This window comes from Rhinolophus ferrumequinum, chromosome 2 (assembly GCF_004115265.2).
Source record: "Rhinolophus ferrumequinum isolate MPI-CBG mRhiFer1 chromosome 2, mRhiFer1_v1.p, whole genome shotgun sequence".
Classification (NCBI taxonomy): Eukaryota; Metazoa; Chordata; class Mammalia; order Chiroptera; family Rhinolophidae; genus Rhinolophus; species Rhinolophus ferrumequinum.
The window spans coordinates 36,032,082-36,054,182 of record NC_046285.1 but is presented as its reverse complement, the minus strand read 5'-3'; the positions used below and the strand labels follow the sequence as shown (position 1 = coordinate 36,054,182).

Sequence of the window (22,101 nt, the reverse complement as noted above, 5' to 3'; positions counted from 1 at the left end):
AAAGCTTTGTCATGACTACCTGCCATGACTTTCTTTCAGTTAGGAATTTTAATTTTCATACCATCCTCTGTGGTTACTTTCAGTCTCTGAGTTTTTTTTTTTTTATTTAAATTTATTGGGGTGACAATTGTTAGTAAAATTACATAGATTTCAGGTGTGCAATTCTGTATCACATCATCTATAAATTACATTGTGTGTTCACCACCCAGAGTCAGTTCTCCTTCCATCACCGTATATTTGATCCCCCTTACCCTCATCTCCCACCCCCCAACCCCCTTACCCTCTGGTAACCACTAAATTACGTTCCCCAGATTAATTTTCATACCCCGTGGCCATCCTGTGGTCACCGACTGCCCTTCAATCCCTTCACCCGTTCCCCCACCCCCACCCCCACCCCCACCCCCCGCCCATCTAGCAATCCTCAGTTGAGTTTTTAAGGACGGCCATGCAGGCCTCCCCTGAGGTTGTCAGGTTTAGAATGTGGCCTCTTTTTCATTCACGTAATCTAATTGGAGTTCTTATTACATCTTGACCTGGAGTATATATCTTTTTAATATTCTGTATGACACAACCAGAAGTATGAATAAAGCACTTCTGTTTCATACTGAAGTACAACATGTGATTAAGTTCTGAGCTGAACTAAAGACTTTTTTCAGAGTATCACATTTACTTGAACAATTGAAAAACACACTATTCTTAGATATTTGGCAGATAGTTTTTAGAAAATAATGTTAGCCTGCACTTCATAGAAATAACTGTCAATATTCACTGCCAATCATAAAATTGGAGTTTTTAGGCAAAAATTTAGATTTTGGAACACATTATGTGCCATCATGAGCTTGATGGTTCTCAAGTCTTAAAGACTTTTCTGATGAGACCAGTGGTGATGTTAACAAATATGATTTTTTAATATTGTATAATGAAATCTCTCAACATTTGGAAGATCTGCATAAGGCAGTGAACATATATTTTTCAAATCACTATTGTATGATGTTACAAAATCGTGTGTGGGTAGAAGATACAATCAAAGTTTGAGATAAACCTATGAATTTTAATGTAACAGAAAACAAGTTCATTGATATGGTTTATTCTATATTGCAACTAAACCTTAAGAAACTTGTATTTCTTGACTTTTGGTGTAGTATCAAATAATGGTCACAAATTATCCGAAAAGACTATGAAAATATCTTTTTTGTTTTTAACTACATATCAATGACAGGCTGGATTTTTTTTCATATACTTCAACAAAAATGATATACAACAAAAGATTGAAATCAGAAGCAAATTTGAGAATCCAGCTGTATTTTATTAAGACAAATTTTTTAAAAATGTGAAACAATGCTATTTTTCGCCCTAATTTTTTTTTTTTTGGAGACTATAGTATTTTTTCCCTTAAAAAAGTGTTTTTTATGTTAGCATGTTAACACAGCATTAAAATTTTTATTACCATTTTTAAATTAACTAATACACACCTTAAATTCCTCTTTTACATTCTAATACATTATCTATTAATATAAAACCCACATAAACAAAATCTCCTTGGGGTCCTCAATCATTTTTAAGCATACGAAGTGTTCCTTAGACCAAAAAGTTTGGGAATTGCTACTTTAGCCCACACAGCTGCTTCCTTATAATGGTAAGAGTTTTAGAATTATTTTGTAGTAAGAGGGGTAAACATGGAGCTTCATTGTTACACTAAGTGTACTACAGAAGCAATGGCCTTTGCCCAGGATTGGCTCAGCTTTTAGTACCATTTCTAATAACCAAGGCATTTCTGTCCTATCATTAATGAAATAAGCTAATCAGAGAGGGTAGACTGGAGTGTAATAGAATTTCCCCTCTCATGGCCACATTCTCTACTATTTAATGACTACTTCTAACATTTATTTAGCAATTAGTCTACAAAATACATCCATACTCATTTAATTTTCATTAACAATCTTTTATTGTTATCTTCATTTTACAAGTGAAGCCAAGAAGTGTAATTATGTAAAAATTATATGGTCAGAAATTGGTAGCGCCACACATAATAAACAAGAGGGCAGGCATAGAAGAAAGAATGTGTTCTGCAGAGTTCAAAACTTAATTTGAATCTACCTTCACCAATTACTGGCTATGCATATTGATGTCTCAATCACATTTAAGTAAGCTGCCCTGTTTCTCCCTTCGCAAAATGGGTAATACAATACCTATGTTATCAAGGAGTTATGAGAATTAAACTAGATAATATGCATAAAATACCTATTGCATAGAACAGTCTCATAATTGGTAGCTAATATTATCTGTTATTAACTAATGCTATTAAAAATCAGTTCTTTATTAGGGCTCTCTTATGAGTCCTAGGAAGGATCATTGCCATAATTTTGCTGATAACTGGACTCCCAGACCCTTTCTAAATATCAGAATGTGTGGGTAGGAGTCATTTTATTTGCCCTTAAGGTCAACATGTTAAATCCGGGAGGCAGTATATGAGCGAGACCCTGATCAATTTACTTTGTGAACTTTTTCTGTAGGCGAGTTCCTAAGGAGGCTGGAAGAAAAGGAGGCTCTGATAAACCAAGTTTCCAGGGAGAAGAGCACTTTCACTCAGCAAACTGAAGAACTGAAAGGGCAGCTGGAAGAGAAGACCAAAGTAATGTATCTATTTTTTTCTCATCAGTAGCTTGACCATATGTTAGAAAAAAAATCCTTGATGGGTCAGCCTGAATATCTTCTCATATAAAAGAAGAAATGAAAGTGCCCTAGAAGTTATGGGAAAGCTTGTTGGACCTTCTATGTATCGGAAAGGACCCTGATCACTGAAGGATCTTCCTCAGTGATTCAAACTGCGTCTTTAGTTTGTCAGATTTAGAGCAAGCAAAGTATATGTTTCCATTTTACATTATTACTTGAACAGAAATTCAGCAAGGCTCTTTATGGATCTTTGATTTTGAATTGCAACAAGAAGTGGAATTAAATCAAAGACCAGAATGAAATCAATGGGCCTGGCTTAGCTCAAGATCACTTTTAAATTGTCAATAAATTATAGATATTAGTCATTTCCAAAGTGAATATATAATGTCGCTAGCAGGTGACCCCAGTGAAAGTGGTTCTTTAAAGTGAAAGCATAATGACTATCATGAGAGATGAATTCTATGAGCCCTGGTATTTCAAGCTAATTCTTAGTTCCCATTCAAGGGATCTTGTGTCTAAGACCCCGCAGTGCCTCACTGGTGTATGAGCTCCCTGCAAAGGCATCTCCTCTGAGGGTGAGGTCATCAAGTCTTCACACTTCTGTTTTTCAATATTTTATTCTCTTCCCCCTACTTTTCTTATTTTCTATATTCTCTATAAAGCTTGAAATGACTACCATGGTTTGTGCATCCGGCATTACGCTAGATACTTCACTCATGTTATCTCAATCTTCATAGAAGTCATATAAAGCAGGTAGGATTATATCTTTATATGTGCAGAAACCAAACTCTGAGATGACAAATAACTTGCCCAAGGTCGTACAGGCCGTAGTAGACTATGAGAGAATTTCAGCACGTAGTGAAGTGATTTGATTTATATTTTAGAACAGCGTTCTGGCTGCCTTCCCAGTGGCTTCCAATTGGCCTACAAAGCCCCCTTGCTCTGGCTCCAGCCTCCTTCTGCACCTTAGGTCGTACATCTGCTTCCCTCATTTACTCCCCTCCAGTCGCCCTGGCCTCCTCTTTGCCTCTTAAACAGCCACCATCTTTCCTGCCCTAGGACTTTTATAGCTGCTGTTCCCACTGCTTGAAGGCCCTTCCCCAAGGTCTTTGGAGATGACAAGGAGCCAAACACTCTACACCGTGTCAATCTGTTGTATTGCCTTAGTATGGTTAGCTATTTTATTTATAGTATATTATATTACTTGGGTTACATATTTCCTTTGTGTTTCCTCTCACTCCTTTTTGGCTCCTTAGTGCAAAGACTTTGTCTTTGTCCCATTTATTTCTGAAACATTAATGCCTAGACAGGTGCTCAATAAATATATATATTAAATAAGAGGGAGGGTCCCCATTTGAAGCCACGTTTACCAGGTTCCAAAGCCTGCGCCCTCTCAAGGCCACTAGGTATAGTTGTCCCTCATCCCCCACCCAAGGGTATCTGGCTGAGGCTGCTATTAACTAAGCTTGGGCTCACAGAGCTGTATCTAGCAAAGAATATGCCTTTTTCTAAGGTGCATAAAGGACACATGAGGACTGGCGGAGACCCCGGTTCTTCCCACTAGACTAGGTTATCTCCTGGGAACTAGGATGCTAGCTTAACCAGACTACCATGTTAGTGATAGAAATGTTCGCTAAACTCAGCTCTCTTGTCCAATAAGTACAGTAGCCATTACTCTACTACAGGGAGCTACTTAAATTTAAATCGATGCTACTTAAAATTTAATAAAATTAAAATTCAGTTTTGCCCACACATTGTACTGGGGATATTTTCAGTGTTCAGTAAGTACATGTGGCTAATGGTTACCATATCGGACAGTGTACACTATGTATAGAATATACTCATAACTATAGAAAGTTCTATTGGATAATGCTGTTTTAAAGTGATGCAATAAAGTTTTCCGAGATTTACTTGTGAAACAAAAGATTTTGTTTTTCTTATCAATGGAATGAAAAGGCTAGACTAAATCTCAGTGGTCCTTTCTCGTCCAAACAAGATCTGAGTCTTATATATTGCTAAATATAAATCCTATTGCCTAAATGAAGGGAATATTCTCCTTGCTCCTTTTTCACTCTCCACTATTTCCAGAACTCCACGTCTGTCTATTGTTGAAGCCCACATAGTCAGGCTGGCATTTTCCTGAATAGAGCGCTCTTTCTTGTTTTAACAGCAGCAATTAGATACTCTGTCCTTTCTCTTCTTGTCCCAAATTCTCTTCCTGATATTATCTTACTAGGTTCAGGTTCAGCTTAAATGTGTGGCAGGTTGTTATTAACCTTATCTGAAAAAAAGAAAAAAGAAAAAAAGATGATGTCACCTCCAGGCCTTTTGTTGTTAATGGTGGTGGAGCCTTTTTTTCCAATGTGTGTTGTGCCCCATATCGTCCCAGAGTGCCCTGGCCCAGGCCCTGCAGTCAGCCAAGTGTGACTGTGACCTTCTACAATCTGAGAGCAAATGAGGAAGAGTAAGAGGCCAAGGCTGAGCTGCACTGGGCCCTCCCCAAAGGCAATGCCGAAATGGTGCAGTGGAGAATGAAGTATGAAGACGATGCCATCCAGAGAGCTGAAGACGTGGGGGATGCCAAGTGCATGAGTCGGGCCAGGCTACCCTGGACCTGGAGTTAGTTACACAGAGGAGTATGAGAATAGCGACTGTGTCTTTAAGACCTCATGTGTGCATCTAACAAATACTTGCCAAGTGCATGAATAAGCCTGAGAGCAAAGCTAACACAGCCACCACTGGCAAGAAGCACATGCTCTAGAGTGGATAAAAAATAAATGTGATTATACAAAAGGATAAAGACTAGAGAGAGGTCCTGGGGAAAGAAAGGATGCTCTTTCCAGGGACACAAGGGAAGTCTTCACAGAAGATGTGACTATGAGCTACGGTTTAAGAACGGGCTAGCACTTAAAATTCTATATTTCACTTGTAACATCAAAGTAATTGAATCCATGCATGGAGGGGTCTCCATGCATGGAAGCCACTTGTCTCTGGCATACAATGTGTAGACTATGAAGTGGTCTGTGGACATGGACAGGGATACTTGGAAACATGGTAGGATCTGTCGTCATGCCTTATGGGGCAAAGGTTTCTTGAAACAAAATCATCCTCAGGTCACCTCTAGGGTTAGACTATCAAGTTCTTCTCAGGAACTACAGGAGTTTGGGAGCCCAAACGAATCAAGTCTTCGTATCAGGTTATAGTACTGGAGTGTTTTGCTCAGAAATCGAAGGACTGCGTATGTTGGAGAGAAAATGTCAAGCCAACCCCAGCTTGTAATCATTAAAGGTTTACTCAAAAGAATGTGTCCCAGGCTTGGTAGCCTGGCAAAAATCCAGGACAGATGAATACATTTCTTTTTAGCTTCAACCAAAAATATTGTTTCTCAGTTCTTCACTTAAATCTTTGAGATGTATTGCTATGCAGTTGTTGAACAGCTGCTGTGTTCTGTCCCAGAACGGGTACCAAGTAATCCATCTCTGTGGCCAAAGTAACTTAAAAAGGGCTTTGGGATGACAGACACTAAAAATACCTGTAGTAGATGTTTTACAAACTCTGGACCACAGAAAAGTGGAGCTTTCAAATGAAATGACTCTTTATATCTAAAATATGGCATTTGATTCTAAAGTAAGGATTTTTAGCCCTTCTAATGATTAAAGAATTTGGGTGAAAGTGCCTACCAGTCATTCTGTTTGATGGTCTTTTTTGAGGGGTAGAAAAAGTGCAAAAGTATATAGACTACTTTATGACCACAAGTATGTCTTGGAACTAACCAATTGTTGTTCTATTGTACATAGCAACTAAAGAAAAATAATTGCTAAGCATGGTAATAGCTGAAGACTATTTTCGCTTTAAACTTAAACATCAATTAAATTAAGCATTGTCTATATTATACTTTCCCTCTAAATCACCTCAAGGAGGCAGAGCCACACAAAAATTTCTAGGATTCTATTTATCTGTTGTTGTTGGAGGATTGAGGACTGGCGGCTTTGATTTCCATGATGAGTTAGTTTAGCAGAATGTAGCTCACCTGAGACCCAGTTTACTGCTTCTGAGTTCTAAGTGCCCCGAGGATAGAGATTTGGTTTCTTAATCTCCTGTGTCCCCTTGCATAGTTTATACAACTAAGTAGTTCCTTACAGTTGGTAAATTGAAGAGCAAACTGATAGTTGGTATTAAATGTAGCACATTATCAGTGAAATGAGGGTGACCAACTTGTCCAGTTTGCCCCAGATTATCCTGATTTTAGCACTGATAGTCCCATGCCCTGGTGAAACCCCTTAGTTCTGGACAAACCAGCCTGTTTAGTTACCCAAAGTAAAATTCCTATTCTCTGGTATCAATGGAGCATTTTTAAACTAGTTTAAATACATGTAATGATTTCACAAGACTCCTCTTTTAGGTGGGATACAACATCAGACTCTCCTCTTTTTTCCCCCAACTTTATTGAAATGTACTTGACCTAACATTGTGTAAGTTTAAGGTATACATGTGATGATTTGACACATGTACATATTGCAGAATCTTTGCTACAAAAGGTTAGGTAGCACATCCTCTACCCCCTATAATGACCTTTTTTGTTGTTGTTGTTATTGTTATGGTGAAAATATTAAAGCTCTATTCTCATAGCAACTTCCAAGTATATAATACAGTATTGTTAACTATGGCCAGCATGTGGTACATTAGAACCTCCTCTTAACAGATAAGGACATTGAAGCAAAGATGTGAAGTGACCAGGCTTAGAAAGCCAGGAAGCAAAAAAAAGTCGTTAGGGCACATTTCCTTCCTGGATGCTGAACACAGATTGGTTTTGGCAGGATTCCACCAAAAAGGGGCTTTGTGACCACATTGCTCTGTTGGGCTAGTTGTATGGCACATGTGAATTCCTGAGGACCTCCTTCTGTTTAATAACAGTGGCTCAGAATAAGTTTTGGTACACAGAGTGCCTTTCATCTAAGAAGTGCAATGAGTAAGAAGGGGACTGCCAGTGTCCCTGCAAGAGATGTGAGCACGAGACCTCATTTGATCCATTAGAAAGCTCCAAAGCACTGTATTGTGGGGGTGGAGGAAGAGGCACTTTAATAAACCACTCATCTGAGGGGATGCACGTGGGAGCTAAAGCACCCCCTTAAGGGCCAGGGGACCTGTTACGTGAGTGTAAGGATAGGATGGATTGGGGTATATATATTTGGGCAGAAGAGCTGAGGTGGAAAAAACATTCAGAGAAAAAAAAAAGAGTTTTGGCATGTTTAGGTGCCGCATGATAAGAGGAAGAGAGAACAAGCAGGAGAGAGCCAAAGAATGTTCCTTGGAAGCATGAAGCCAAGGAGCTCTTTAGAGAGTAGATGCGCCTAAGGATTTTTAACCGTTGCTTACTGTTGGTGGGGGGCTCAGTACAAACTTTCTCTTTCTCTCATTCCTTATGAAGTCATCAATTAAGTCTATATTGCTTATTTAAGGTAAGCAAATACTTACAGGAATTCAGAGATCCTGAGTTCCAAGCCCAGGTTGGCAAAGTGTAGGAGAAAATAAAGAGCCCATGGACACAGGAGCTAGAGTAAGGTGGTCAGTAGACATCTGGATTCTATAGGTACAAGGAGGTCATTTTCAGACACGCTGTACTTTTGCTGCATATTATTAAGACAACTTCAGGGGCCACCCTATTTTGTACCCAAGCACTATCTTTCATCAAGGACAAACTGCATGGACTCCCACAGGGCTGTGGCTTCACTCACCCTTTGTGTCTGCCCTCCTCAGGAAGAAGCTGGCAATTAGGTTGCAGGATGCTGCGGAAGCCATGGGGGTGGCCAATGTCAGAAATACCTCCCCAGAGAGGGCCAGGCACCAGCTGCAGCTTGAGCTGGGGGACGCCCTGTTGGACCTTGGAAAGGCCTGCTCTGTGGCAGCCGCACTGGAGCAGAAGCAGCGACACGTTGTTAAGAGCCTGGAGGACTGGAGGCAGAGGCTTGAGGAGTCCCAGGCGATGCTGGACGCCTCAGAAGGAGGCCGGGACCTCAGCACCCAGCTCCTCAGGCTCAGGCATGCCTATGAGGAGAGCACCAGGAGCCAGGAGACCCTCCAAAGGGGGAAAAAGAACCTTGAAGGTCCTCTGAGCCAGGCTGGGAGCCAGAGCTGGAGCAAGGAGCTCAGGGAGAGCCCAGATTCAAGGGCAAAGCTGCTGCCATGGCAGATGCCTCAACATGGGCATGGTCCCACTCAGGTTTTAACTTTTCCATTTCTAATACTTAAAAACAAAATTTTCACTACAAATATTACTTTTATTAAATTAATTCTAAACGTAAGACTACTTTTCTATCGTTAGCCCCAATTCCACTCTGTAAAGCAGGGGTGTCCAAACTGCGGCCCGCGGGCCAACTGCGGCCTGGGATCCACTGTTGATTGGCCCGCAGCAAATTCCAAAAATATATTTAGTTTACTTAAATAAACCAGGCGAGGCAATAGGTACTTCACCTCGAGTGAGTGGCCCGGCTGTTTGTGTATTTTACCGCATGTGGCCCTTGGTGAAAAACGTTGAAAAAAGTTTGGACACCCCTGCTGTAAAGGAAGCCACTATTAAGAATTGTTTTATATCCATAGCCTTACCAAGATATTCTATGCATAGATCCACGCGTGTATTTTTTAGTCAAATTATACATTATTCTACAGATTTTATTTTTTCATTTCTCAATGTATTTTCTAATTCAACAAATATTTCTATAGCCCATACTATGTGCCAGGCCCGGTTTTATCTACAACTAATCATTGTTTCATTCTCAGAACAGTCCTATGTGCTAGTTTCTTTATCTGTAAAATGCAGATTATATTGAGTCATGTAAGGTTAAGAACTTGTCTGAATTCACAGTCAATAGGTAGCAAATTTGAGATTTGACCCGAGCTACCTTGACTCCACCGGACACACTTAACTACCGGGCTTTGCCGCCTTCCCGTGTACCATGCACTTCTTTCATGGCTATCCATGGAGAACTCCACATTATTGTTAATAGCTACATAGTGTTTTATAATAAGGATGACTAACACTTATTTAAGTAAACCTTATTCATTTTAGATATGATTTTTCACAATTATAAATCTATATTATACATCCCCGTACATGTATTTGTGGACATGTAAAAAAATATTTCATTCAGTTAGAGTTCTAGAAATGAAATTGCTGGGTTAAAGGAATGCATTTTTAAATTTTGAGATACAGCCAAGCAGCCCTTCAAAGAGGCTGCCAACTTACACCAGCGCCAACAGTCATGTGCATTAAAACCCCGAGAGGCCCTGGGAGCAAGTTCATTACTGTTGGAGGCATAAATAAAACTTGCTTTCTATGTTGACCTACATACTCCATGATCAGGTCCCTAACTGGGCATGTGAGAGGTGCTATAAAAGTGGTTAGAAAACTTTAGTTGCATCTGAACCACGTGGAGGGCTGGCTAACATGCAGTTGGCTGTGCCCTACCCCCAGAGTTTCTGACTCAGTAGGTTTAGGAGGGGGCTCTGAGACTTTGCATTGCTAACAAGTTCCCACACAGGCCCGTGCTCTGGGTCTGCAGGTTAGGCCAGAGCTGCCAGTGTGGGGACCACGCTTGGCCTGGGATGGGATGTGGGCAGAGGTTTTTTCCCCCAAAAGCTCTCCAAGTGATTATAAGGTATGGTCAGATTAGAGAACCATTGTCCCGAGCTTTCTCTGGTGAACCCCTCTTCTGGAGAGGGCTTATCAGAGAAGGATTTGTTATTCACATGAGAATTGCCACCTAATGGGTTTGTTTCTGTAACTTTAAAAAAGTCTTGTCACATCACACTACAGCCTAGGGTCTCAGAGGTGCAGGCAAGCTCTTGAGCTCCTTCTACCACCTCTGGACTGTGGGTATGTCCCAGAGCTACTCGGCCCTCATCCACACCTTTTAGGTACTTGAGGTTTCCTTCATGAAGAGGCGTAACTGACGATAGCAATGTCAGGCGGTGGAGGTTTTCTCACTTCTGGATGCCCTATTCTGTCAAAGGTTTGTGCCCATGAGAGGCTAGACACAAACCCTCAGGTGCTTTGAGCGCCTTCTGATTCTTTGGGCTACCTGGGTGTGTTGTGTTGCCCTCGGGCAGACAATGACGCAGCTTATGGTTTAAGTTCCCATGCTGGTGTGGAGTGGACCCTGAGAACACAGCAGCCACTGCCATTGATAGCTAAGAATGTACACGGAATGTGTAAGGATTCCAGGTCTGTTTTTTAGAGTGCCCCCAGGTGAAATCTGTCCTGGCTCTTAGAAGCAGGACAACCAAGTACAGTTGTACAGATTGTTCATTGCACAATACTCTAAGAAATATCATCCTCACCAGTTGCTGTAGGCAACTTTCTGGCAGATGACAAAAGAATATTCATATATTGAAGAACAGATGCCTTTTTCTAATTCAAAGGTCCCATAGTGCCAGCAGTGGCCTTGCCATCAAGTTACCAGGAATGGCATGACCACAGTCCCAACGGGCTTCCGGAAATCGTCTGTTATGCCTGATAGCATAACAGGGCCTGACACTGATTCCTGTCACTAACCTTGCTTTTCTTCCCTTTCCAGAAGAGATTCCTAATCTGACAAATCAGGTGAGAGAAGGAAACAAGAACTTTGAAATGGAAAAGGTCGAGAAATGAATTGAACAAGAGAAGTCCAGGTGGCACTGGAAGAAGCAGAGGTAATACCTTCAGGGAGCAAGGAAGGTTTTTATCATTGTGACAAAGCAGAAGATCCGCATTCCAATAATAACAACAACTATAACCCAGTAATACTTATTCAAGTGTTACCTACATGCTCGGCACTATGCCCAGTGCTTCGTATGCATTATTTTACATAACCACCCGAGCAAACTATTGTCTCATTTTACAAATGAGGAAATCGAGGCTAAGAGAGCAGGCTACCAATACTAGATGCAAATCTCCTGATTGTAATGAAAACAGGAACCATGTCTACCTTGTTCACCGATTTATCCCCGGCACCTACACACTCACAGCTCCAAAGGTGGCCCAAGGACCATCCGCATGGGATCACCACGGAGCTTGTTAGAAATGTAGACTCTCAGGTCTTTTCCTAACTTCTTCCTCACTAAATAATCAGTCAAAACACTTTTTTTTTTTTTCCAAAAAATTGTAGGTAATTTGTTTCGGAAAGCTCATCTTTGTGTGGGTGTTTGACAGGAGTATTTTCAGTGTTATGGATTAAAAGTTCAGGGAAAATCTCTGATTTTATCCATTGGTGTGTGCTAGTGATGGACAGGACTACTGAAAAGACCTTTTGCCAGAGGGTGAGCTAAAATGTCATCATCCTGTCACAGTCAGTAAGTAGTTACCAAGCCCTTTAAAGCCTCTTTTCTCACAGCTGAGTTTCATTTTCTCGACCCACCCTTTGAATGAGTACCCAGTCACCTTAAAATACAGCCCCACCCATTTACCTTCCAATAGAGAAAATGATTTTTAGGAGGCACAGCAGTCAGTTGTAGGCCTTTTGGAAGTGTGATAATGGAAAATTAGATCCCAGAGGCCCACTTTGTACCAAGCAGTGTCTGTTAAATTTATCTCACTGCTGCATTTCTGTAAGAAGCCTGCCAGACATTAGCTGTGCCCATATTACCCTGCACGTAGAGTTGTCAAGTGGATAGCTCTTGACACCGGTCTTGCCTTTTTATGCATAATTGTTTTCCAAGGTGGAGAGGAGAAAAGGGCCACATACTAAACCTGACAAACTCAGGAGAGGCCTGCATAGCAGGCCCTACAAACTCAGAGACCAAAAGTAACCACAGAGGATGGTCTGAACATGAAAATTCCTAACTAAAAGCAAGTCATGGCGAGTAGTCACATCCTGGGCCTGTAGCTTCCTTGACAAAGGTCAGGTTTTACCTTATGTGAGCCTGTCTACTATCTTTAGCATCTAACATAACATACCTTTGAAATGTCAGAGTGATCTTCATTTCCAGACCCCTCAGGGCACAACCACCCCAGCAGAGCAGGAGACCACAGAACCCCTCATTGTTACCTTGTTTCCTACATACCATCTCTATGTGCTGTAAACCTTGTTTATTAACTATGCTGTACTCACCAATGTAAAAGAAGTATGTGTCTCTGTTTTACTTTTTATCCAATCCCAGAGATTTCCCCTTTGCTTTCTCTAACCCTCCTTACATCTCCTTTGATTATAATATAAAAATAAGCTGCAAAACTGCCATTCTCCCAAGCATTTTCTCAATCCATTGAGATTTTGCTTCCTGGTAATTGTCATCAGTTTGGCTCAAATAAACTCATAAAAATTCTCTACAGGTCTGGATGTTTCTTATGTTGACAAAGGTCTTCTACATTTTACATAGAATCCTTTTAATTAACAGTATGGTATCCCCTAGCAAGGCTTGTCACCTTGTTTGAGTTGGCAAACCTTGTCTCATTTACTTGTTTCCTTTTGGTCTCTGGCCATCCTAGCTGGGACTTTCTAAAGCTACCACCTTAACCCAATGAAGTAACTGCTGTGTTAGAAAATTTCAAGCACCATGACAATCCAATGTGAGATATGATTGGCCAGGGGTGATTTTAGACCTGTATAACATACCTGGGGTGCCAAAAAAATGTACAAAATTGGACACTTTGGTCAACGTTGCTCAAGCAGTAGTTTGCCCTAATCAGAAGTATCTGGACGCTCAATTTTCCATGGTAACCTCTTTGAGTACCTCTTGAATTGCAGAAGTCAAACATGACTTGTATTCATCTTTTGTTATCGGTATATATTGAGTATTACAATTTTAATACAATTTTCCTTTCTTAAAGTGTGTATACATTTTTTTGGCACCCTCTGCATAAGCATCTTTGTATATTAAGTTGACAGGCACTTACAATCAAAGGTGAGAATAAGCCCATAGCACTCATACTATTTAGTGCCACTAGATGGCATTCTATTCTATTTGAATTTTCTCAAGTTTTGTCTTCAGCCACATCCATAAATACTTCATCAACTTGGACATGTATTTGTAAAATTGGGTTATTTATTTTCCTGGGTGAGCCTTTATGAGAAACTTTATCAGATTATTTTTGAAGTCACAGAACTCAAATTATCCTAGGTCACCTTTTTCAAAGATTCACTTTCTCAATGCAATCTGGAGGGTGAGAGGTGACAGTTTCCCCCGAAGGGGAAGGAAGGGTACAATTCCCTAGGAGTAAATTGCTATCCAAGCATTTGGTTTTGATTTATTTTCGTTTATATTGAAGGGAGTGTTGAGAGAACAGCAGCAAAGCCTTAAGCCATATTAAAATTTCCGACATCTTTCTTATTTTTATTTTGAGATTGCTACTCAGTTTTACTTTTTACCTTTGGTGGTACGTGCTAAGCACTTCTCAGAAGAGGCTACTATAAAAATTACTCCTGCCCTCAGGACTGTCTGCCGATTGTTAACTGACCAATAGATTGTCATCACCCCTTGTTCCCTTTATAAACATCCTCTTCAGTATTCTCTAAATGTTTGTTTATTTAATTTCTTCTTCCATGTAAATTTTATCTTTGGAATAGGCTTTAAATATGTAATCAAACCTTCACTTTTAAACTTCAATGGCCTTTATAATGACCCTGGCAGTAATTGCCTTGCTTATTTTTAAATATTCAAAAAAGCAAGAAATCGTCCTTCCTGTCAAAGCAATCCATTTGAAGGAGTAGTAATAATCGTGATAATGGCTCTTACATGTTGAGTACATCCTAAATTCCTTTATTGTTTTTTTCATATGACAGTATTTGTCCTGTTTCTTGCTCTGAATGCTTTCAACTTTTTCTCTATCTCTCTGTGATATCCAGAATTAAAAGATTTCAGGTGGAATTATCATCTTCCTTGTTCTAGCTTTGACACTTTTATTGATTCCTCCCAAAGAAATTAATTGAAAAAAGTCAAGAGTAATAAATTTGAAAGTTTAGATATAGTCACAGACAAGATTGAAATTTTCTATTTCAAAAACGCTTTAGAACTATAGTTCTTGAACTATAGCTGAAAACCTTAAGCATGTCAAAACTATAAGTGATATGACAAACAAAAAGCAATCACTTATCTTCTCATTCTGTTCCAATCTTCAGGGAACTGATTTGAACTTAGATCTTTCCCAGCAAATCTAAAGAAAGCTACATTAGAGATATACATTTTGAAAAGAAGAAGAAAAAAAACTGTTGTCTAAAAGTGAACTTAATTTAGTGCTTTTCATTTATGTATTTCAGGGAGCTCTGGAACGTAATGAAAGCAAGATTCTTCGTTTCCAGTTTGAACTCTTGGAAACTAAAGCGGAACTTGAAAGAAAGCTTTCACAGAAAGATAAAGAAATAGAAACTTTTAGGTATTTAAGATTATTTTGATAAGAAACAGTTGCATGTTTCGCAACTCTTGACTAAACAGAACTTGATGTATTTGGCTATTTTTATGACCCCTGTTGGAACATTTGCAAACTTAGCCAGTCTAACCCTACTTTAGAATCTTTCTGGTACACTCACCACTGTTATTATCTAGGAATACCTCCACACAATTATGTTCAGCTTTTATGACTTTTTTTTTTTTTAACATTTGAGCAGCTTCTACTCTCATACAAAACTTTAAAAAAAAAACCTCACAAAAAGCACAATTAAGTGTGTAATTACTGTGTATACTGTCATGGTCGTTGTATAAAAAGTCTTTCTTGGGTATTCTAGAAACTGATAATGCTAAACAGTGGAGGAAAAGAGCTAAACATTTGATGCTGTGCATTCAAATTAATGTCAGATCAGAGTGAAAATTTCCCATACCCCCTGCCTGTACCTGTAGCCATTTGTTTGGAGAGGGGCAAGCCAAGAGCTAAGCGTGCTGATTGAATCCCTGTTGAAGCAGCTGAGTCCTAATAGTCAGGAAACTGAATTAGACAGGACTCATGGGTGGCAGGATCTTTTCTTAGCTTCATCATTACGAGCTGATGACTTTAGACATTCTACTTCTTAGCTTCTCAGTGAAGTGAGGGGATAAAAGCAGCCCTATCTATGTCACAGAAGGTGGTAAGGGAGATCAGTAAGCTGATGTTGGCAAAGCTTTCCCAGCCTATGGATCAAAGGCACAATTATAAACACATGGAATGAACCATGATTATATTATCTATCTGATCTCTTCCCTTAAGTCAATGCCATATGTCAGCAAAGAATATCATCGAACTCTGAGTTTCAATTGGCAACTTGCTTTCAATGTGTTTGTTAAGGAAAATTTTAAAACCTGTACAATTGGACTGGCCTCTTTCCCATAGCCCATTTTCAGACAAAACTCCCAGGGGGTCATTTTTTTTAATGAGGATGTCAAGCCAAATTTGGCCCTCTGTGTGCTTTGAGTTATCTTTGCTCTCACTCACAGGCACTTTTCCTCTCTAGGACTGACTGTGGTGATGCATTCTGGTCTACTTAAGAGGCTCTGAGTCAATGTCTAAAAGAATTTTTTTGATGAAGGGTGAAAACATTGGGCCTTGATATTTGCCCTACTTCTTCCACGAGGAACAAAAATGAATGTCTCCCTGTGCAGTTTAAAAAAAAGAAAAAAACTCATTTCAGGTAACGTCAAACTTGTGCCTATTAATAAACCTAGCTCAGGAAAAATGAATCCTCAGAGAATCTGCATCTCATCAGGTACATCTGAATGTCGTAGAGATGCTCACCAATTATAATAATCTTAGTGCAAAGGAAACTAGAGATCCAAACAGCTCGGGCTGGAGAAGAAAGAACGGAAGACTAGGCAGGAGCTGTGAAGGGGCTGAAAAAAGAAGGGGCTGGATGGAGGAGGGGTGAGCTATTCATGAGTTTTACAGTTAATGATTCATAATCACTATAATAGGTTTATCCGGAAAGGAAAGATGAGCATATCTTACAAAACATCACAAATAGCATCTCAGGCCCTTCCTGTGCAAGTGCTCTGTGTGAGTGCAGATTGTATCAGAACGCCTTGGTTTAATTTGATGGTTTCATCTGACTTCAGGGCTACGAGAAGAAGGGATGTTAAGGAAACTGAATAGAGTGCAAGGGGAAACTTCAAGCAAAGCATAAGATTTCAAGCAATCAAGGATAAGCCAGGTAAATCATGGAACTCAAGGGAAATATTGGACAAGATAAGGTTCAAGGTCCTATGTCCACATAAACCCTGGGAAACTCTACATAAATTAGAGGAGGCCCGTGAGACAGGACGTAGGAAGCAAAAGGGACCACAACAGGAGAGAGACTTGGAGGCAAAGGCAAAACCTTTTCCATGTTGCAAACTGGGTAACTCACTCAGCTCCTTCTCTGAGCTCGCTTTTCCACTCGGTGAGGACTAATCCTGAGTGAGCCGGGCCTGGAGGCCTATTGCTGGTGAAAAGGATGAGCAGCTGGTATGTGTGTCATGTTTCTCTTGTTCAATAGGTATTTGAGCACATAATGTTGGCCATACACTGTGCCTGATATTCTAGCCAAGGCTTTCTAAATTTTTGTGGATGATAGGGCCATTTTTTTTCTTTTAATTGCTCCAAATGTTATAATTAGCATAGTGTAGTCATTGATGGAAGGAGAGGAGGAGCTTTGGTGGCCGGCTTTGATCCTCTCCATCCTAGACTCAGGAAAGGAGGACTGACATCAGGGACCAGCTGAAACACCAGCTGGTGGCCGTAATTGCCATGTAAGTCCAGTCCTATCACAGGGCCCAAAACTGGGTAAAAAACAAGTTGGTCAGGTGTATCCTGAATCTTCAGGGATCACCAGCTCTATTCCTCCAACTCAGAGTATCCAAGGAAATGGTGAAATGTATGAGTCTTCTCACTGCCTAGGTCAGGGTGCACCTGGCCCATATTCTACTTTCCCAGACATACACAGAGAGATATTGTAGAAGGAGCTTTGGGGAATGAAGCACTGAAAGTCCTTACTCTATCAAAATGCATTTGTTTGCTTTGGTTTGATCACCTAGCAAACTTTCTCTGCCTCAGGTCAGGTAGGAAATATTTCTGGCATTGCAGGCCATAGGGGCTCTGTCACAACTACTCAGCTCGGCAGCTGTAGCTTGGAAGCAGCCATTGACGTTGGAGATCAAATGGGCACGGCTAGATTTGGTCCATAACCCATAGTGTGCCTTCCCCTGGCCTATAGCCTTAGGTATATAATAATGTTCCACCATCTTTTCCTTCCATATGGTCCACTCCTCTGAACTCAGTCATATCAAACTTTGCCACGTGGTCTTAGTTTATATGCACATCTGACTTAATTGTTTTTATTGTACGTACAAGTCTCCGCCAGAAGAATGTTTAAATCTCATTTCTAACTAAAATATTTTAGCATGTCTTCAAAAAGTAGTATCTCAAACTCAGACATGGTATTTAGTTAGTCAAATACCTTGTTAATCATTTTAAAGCTGAATCATGTGTACTGCAATTAGGGGCAATCTTACTTTTCTCTGATGCAGATGAGCAGTATTGCAAGAGGAAAAAAGAACCTATTGAATTGACAGTCCATAGCTTTTTCAAGTTTTACGTTTTTATTTATTTTTTTTCTTCTCACATTTGGTTTCTCAAAGTGTATTTCACATTTCAGGGGGGAAAAAAGGAACTTTTCACTATATTACTCTGGCCCTGAGTGCTTCATTTTTCTTAAAAAATGTACTTGGGGGAGTTTTCATTTTAAAGATATCTTGACTGTGCATGAATTGTGTTGACTGTCTAGCAGCCATTCTCTAGGTCGGTATCATATCCAAGCCTCTTAAACCACAGAACTTTCTACGTGTCTAGAGGCACTCATGAAGTTTCATAAACAACTGTGGGGAAAGGACAGTTTGAAACATTCAGTTTGTCTGCTTAAGTAGAATGTATTTCTCTGCAGAGGATTTTGACACCAGACTAGGCATGCTTTAGTGTTCCTGTGTAAGGAGAGTCAGCCGTGGCAAAAATGAGTTTTCCCTAATGGAAGACAGAGAAATGTCTTAAAGCTTTTAGTGATGTTGAGTGTGCATGTCCTTGTAAGAGTTATGGGTAGGATCGCTGTAACAAAATACATAGACTGGGAGGCTTAAACAACAGGAATTTATTTCCTCACAGTTTGGGAAGTTGCAAGTCCAAGGTCAAAGTGTAAGCAAATTAGTTTTCTCCTGCGGCCTCTTTCAGTGGCTTACAGATGGTCCCTCTCTTGCTGTGTCTTCACAGGGTCCTTTCTATGTGTGTACATCCCTGAGTCTCTGTGTGTCCAAATGTCCTCGTCTTATAAAAATACCAGTCAGATTAGACTTGGTCCTACCCTAATGGCCCCTTTTACCTTCATCACCTCTTCAAAAGGTTCTATCTCCAAGTACACTCACGTTCTGAGGTACTGGGGGTTAGGGCTTCAATATATGAATTGGGGTGTGGAAAGTGGGGCAGACGCATTCAGCCCATAACAGTCTCTATTAACTTTATTTACTGGCTTCCCTGTGGGATTCTGGTCTGGAACCTGAACAAAGGACCAGCACCCAAGAATGGGTATGAGAGGCTGACCTTAGCACTTCGGGGCCGGGGACATGGGGTTGGCAGAGGAGAGGTACTAGCTCTGGGCTCTGGAACCAGAAAGAGTTATTGCCATACATTTCCATCACTATTCTGAGACCTCCCCCCAACAATGGAGAGAAGAAGCGTGGTCGTGGAAAGTGATGCTTCCACCTGTCACCCAGTCAGAAACTCTGGCCACCGTCTTACTCCCTGGCAGGCTGTATGCTTTCCTGATTGGCTCAGAGCTCAGGACAAAGACTCAAAGACAATTCAGTGTGGAACCGAATTCTGACCCTAGATGAATATGTTTTCACTGTTTGACAGGCTCTGTGAGGAAGAGTATCTCTCTAGCACTAAGAATCTGTCTTATCTGTCCAGCGCTAGGCCCTGTTTCATAGCATGAGCTCAACAGGGCATGTATTAGTTATAGCATTTAAACTGTCCTGACTCACATTCACCAAATCTCGAGGACTTCAAAGTTGTTTTTGTTGTTGTTGTTTGCTCTAGTCAGAGTCCAATATGGGGTGGGATGGAGAGCAGGCCACTATTCTTCAAGATTATTCCCAGGTTTCTCCCATCTTGTGATGCCATAATCTTCCATATGTGGGCAGCAAGTTTGCCACAGATGGGGAAGAGAGAGTACAGAACCATACAAGAAAACAATTTGTTTTGGCAAGGCTTGTAGACTCTTCTGCCCATAGTCTATCAGCCAGAATTCAGCCACATCTTCCCAAACTCACAGCTCGAGGGCTGGGAAATGATTTCTGTGGGTTCCCCGAGTTTTTTCATTGCCTTCCTGAACACATTGTCCAAGCTTCTGTCACATTGCAAATGTGATTTCAGCATAGAGCTGTTATTGTTAGGAAGGAATATTGAAGTAGTTCAATATCACACAGCAGTTGGCTTCCTCAGCCAATCTTTGGTTGTGCTCTCAGTCTCCTGGAGAAACATAACCATGCTACTCTAGGAGAGTTACGTGTCTGCAGGCCATTGGAGTGTACTGCTGGAGCTCAGGACTTGTTCTAACCTGGGTGGCTCTTGCTTTATTCAGACATTTTTCATCATTGAAAGTGTTTTACATATTATGCCTGTCTGAAAGAGCATCCCTCCTTCAGCCTTCGCCTCTCTAGAAAATCCAGATATTTGCCCTAGACATTCCCATCAGAGGTCTCAAATAAGGCTAAGTCTGACCCACAAGAACCTCAGAAAGATTCTGATGCTTTCTTTGATTCTTCCGGGAAATCGTCCTGGGAATCTCAGTCTGTTATGATGGGCATATGCTCACTAACCTAACCCTTCAACATCTGTGTTTCTAAAATGAAAACCCTTTAGACTCATTTTGTTAATTACCCAGAATTTTAATGTTTTTCTGTTTCCTACAGTGTTATGTACACAGCAGGTAACCTTTCTTAATTTGGGTGCATGATATTTTCCCCGTTGAATGTTATTCTAAAATTAGGAGGAACCAGCAGTGTGCTATTGACTCCCTGCAGTGTCATCTGGATTCTGACACTAGGAGCGGGATTGAGGCTACCCAGCTGAAGAAGAACATGGAAGGGGACCCTAGTGAGATGGAACTCTGCTTAGCTTGCCAACCGGCAGGTGTCAGAGGTCACCAAATCCCTGGGTCAGCTTCAGACACAAATCAAGGTACAATTGACTCTTGCACAACAAAGGTTTGAACTGTGCAGATCCAACTACTTATACACTTTTTTTTCAATAAATACTGTAAGTGTATTTGATCTTATTATTTTCTTAATAACACTTTCTATTCTCTAACTTTATTGTAAGAATATAGTATATAATACATACAACATAAAAAAATAGTCAAAATTCTACCAATAACTTTTGACTCCCCCGAACGAAACTACCAATAGCCGACGGCTGACTGGAAGCCTTACTGATAACATAAATAGCTGACTAACACCATATTTTTTTTTTAATGTTGTATGTTGTTCAAGGGTAAAACTATAATATGGGGGTGGGGAATGCCTCTGCTTTTGGAAGCAAACCAAGCGACGGATCATATTGAGCTACAAAAGTGGGGACAACAAATCAAATCCTTCAAGAGAGCAGGAACATGCTTAAATTTAAACCGGTGGAGCTTTGTTCAGAGCATGTGTGAACAGCGGCACACCCCATTGAACTCAGAGGGATCTGTGCCCCAGGCCCATGTTTTCTCTTGCAGGACCTTCGGGTGCAGCTAGATGACAGCACACACACCTGAACAGTGAGCTGAAGGAGCAGGTGGCTATGGCTGAGCATCGCAACTCTCTGCTCCAGTCGGAACTAGAGGAACTGAGGTCCTTGCAAGAGCAGGCAGCACATGGGCGCAAGCTGGCGGAGGATGAGCTCTGAAGTCACAGAAAGAATCAATGTTTTCCATACCCAGGTGGGGCCCATAACTCTCCCCAGATGCATCAGCTGGTTGAAAGCAATGGTTTCCACACATGGGTCAGCCTGGGACCATACACAGTTGCCATGTCAAGCCTTGGGTGTGGCATGTGAAGGCAATAGGGGCAGCGCTTGGCAGCAGAGCTGTGATCACACTCCTCATTTATTCCCAAGTTTATTTGTTCCCGGGGACTGATGTCACAAAGTACCACGAGCTGGGTGGTTTCAAATAACAAATTTATTCTCTCACATTTTTGACAGCTGGAAGTCTGAAACCAAGGTGTTGGCAGGGCCACACTCTCTCTGAATCGCCTAGATAAATCCTTTCTTGCCTTTTCCTAGCTTCTGGTGATTTGCTGGCAATCTTTGGTCTTCCTTAGCTTACAGAAGCATCACTCCAGTCCTCGGCCTGTTCATGGCGTTCGCCCTGTGTGTCTTCGCGCCATCTTCCCTCTGTGAGTATGTCTCTCTCCAACGTTTTTCTTTTTATAAGGACACCAGTCATATTGGATTAGCACCTGCTCTAGTAACTTTGTATGACTTGA

The 22,101-nt window shown here is 40.8% G+C and overlaps 1 protein-coding gene across 1 annotated transcript in view; it reads left to right on the top strand.

Moving 5' to 3' along the window:
• Positions 1–22,101, top strand: part of MYH15 (myosin heavy chain 15) — a 127,692-nt gene that overhangs the window by 82,133 nt on the left and 23,458 nt on the right. Inside the window, 12 exon segments of the mRNA XM_033124141.1 lie at positions 2,513–2,631; positions 5,056–5,125; positions 5,127–5,257; positions 8,431–8,777; positions 11,247–11,333; positions 11,336–11,361; positions 14,901–15,016; positions 20,622–20,753; positions 20,755–20,812; positions 21,351–21,377; positions 21,380–21,516; positions 21,518–21,554. Coding sequence (XP_032980032.1) covers positions 2,513–2,631; positions 5,056–5,125; positions 5,127–5,257; positions 8,431–8,777; positions 11,247–11,333; positions 11,336–11,361; positions 14,901–15,016; positions 20,622–20,753; positions 20,755–20,812; positions 21,351–21,377; positions 21,380–21,516; positions 21,518–21,554 — 1,287 coding nt within the window.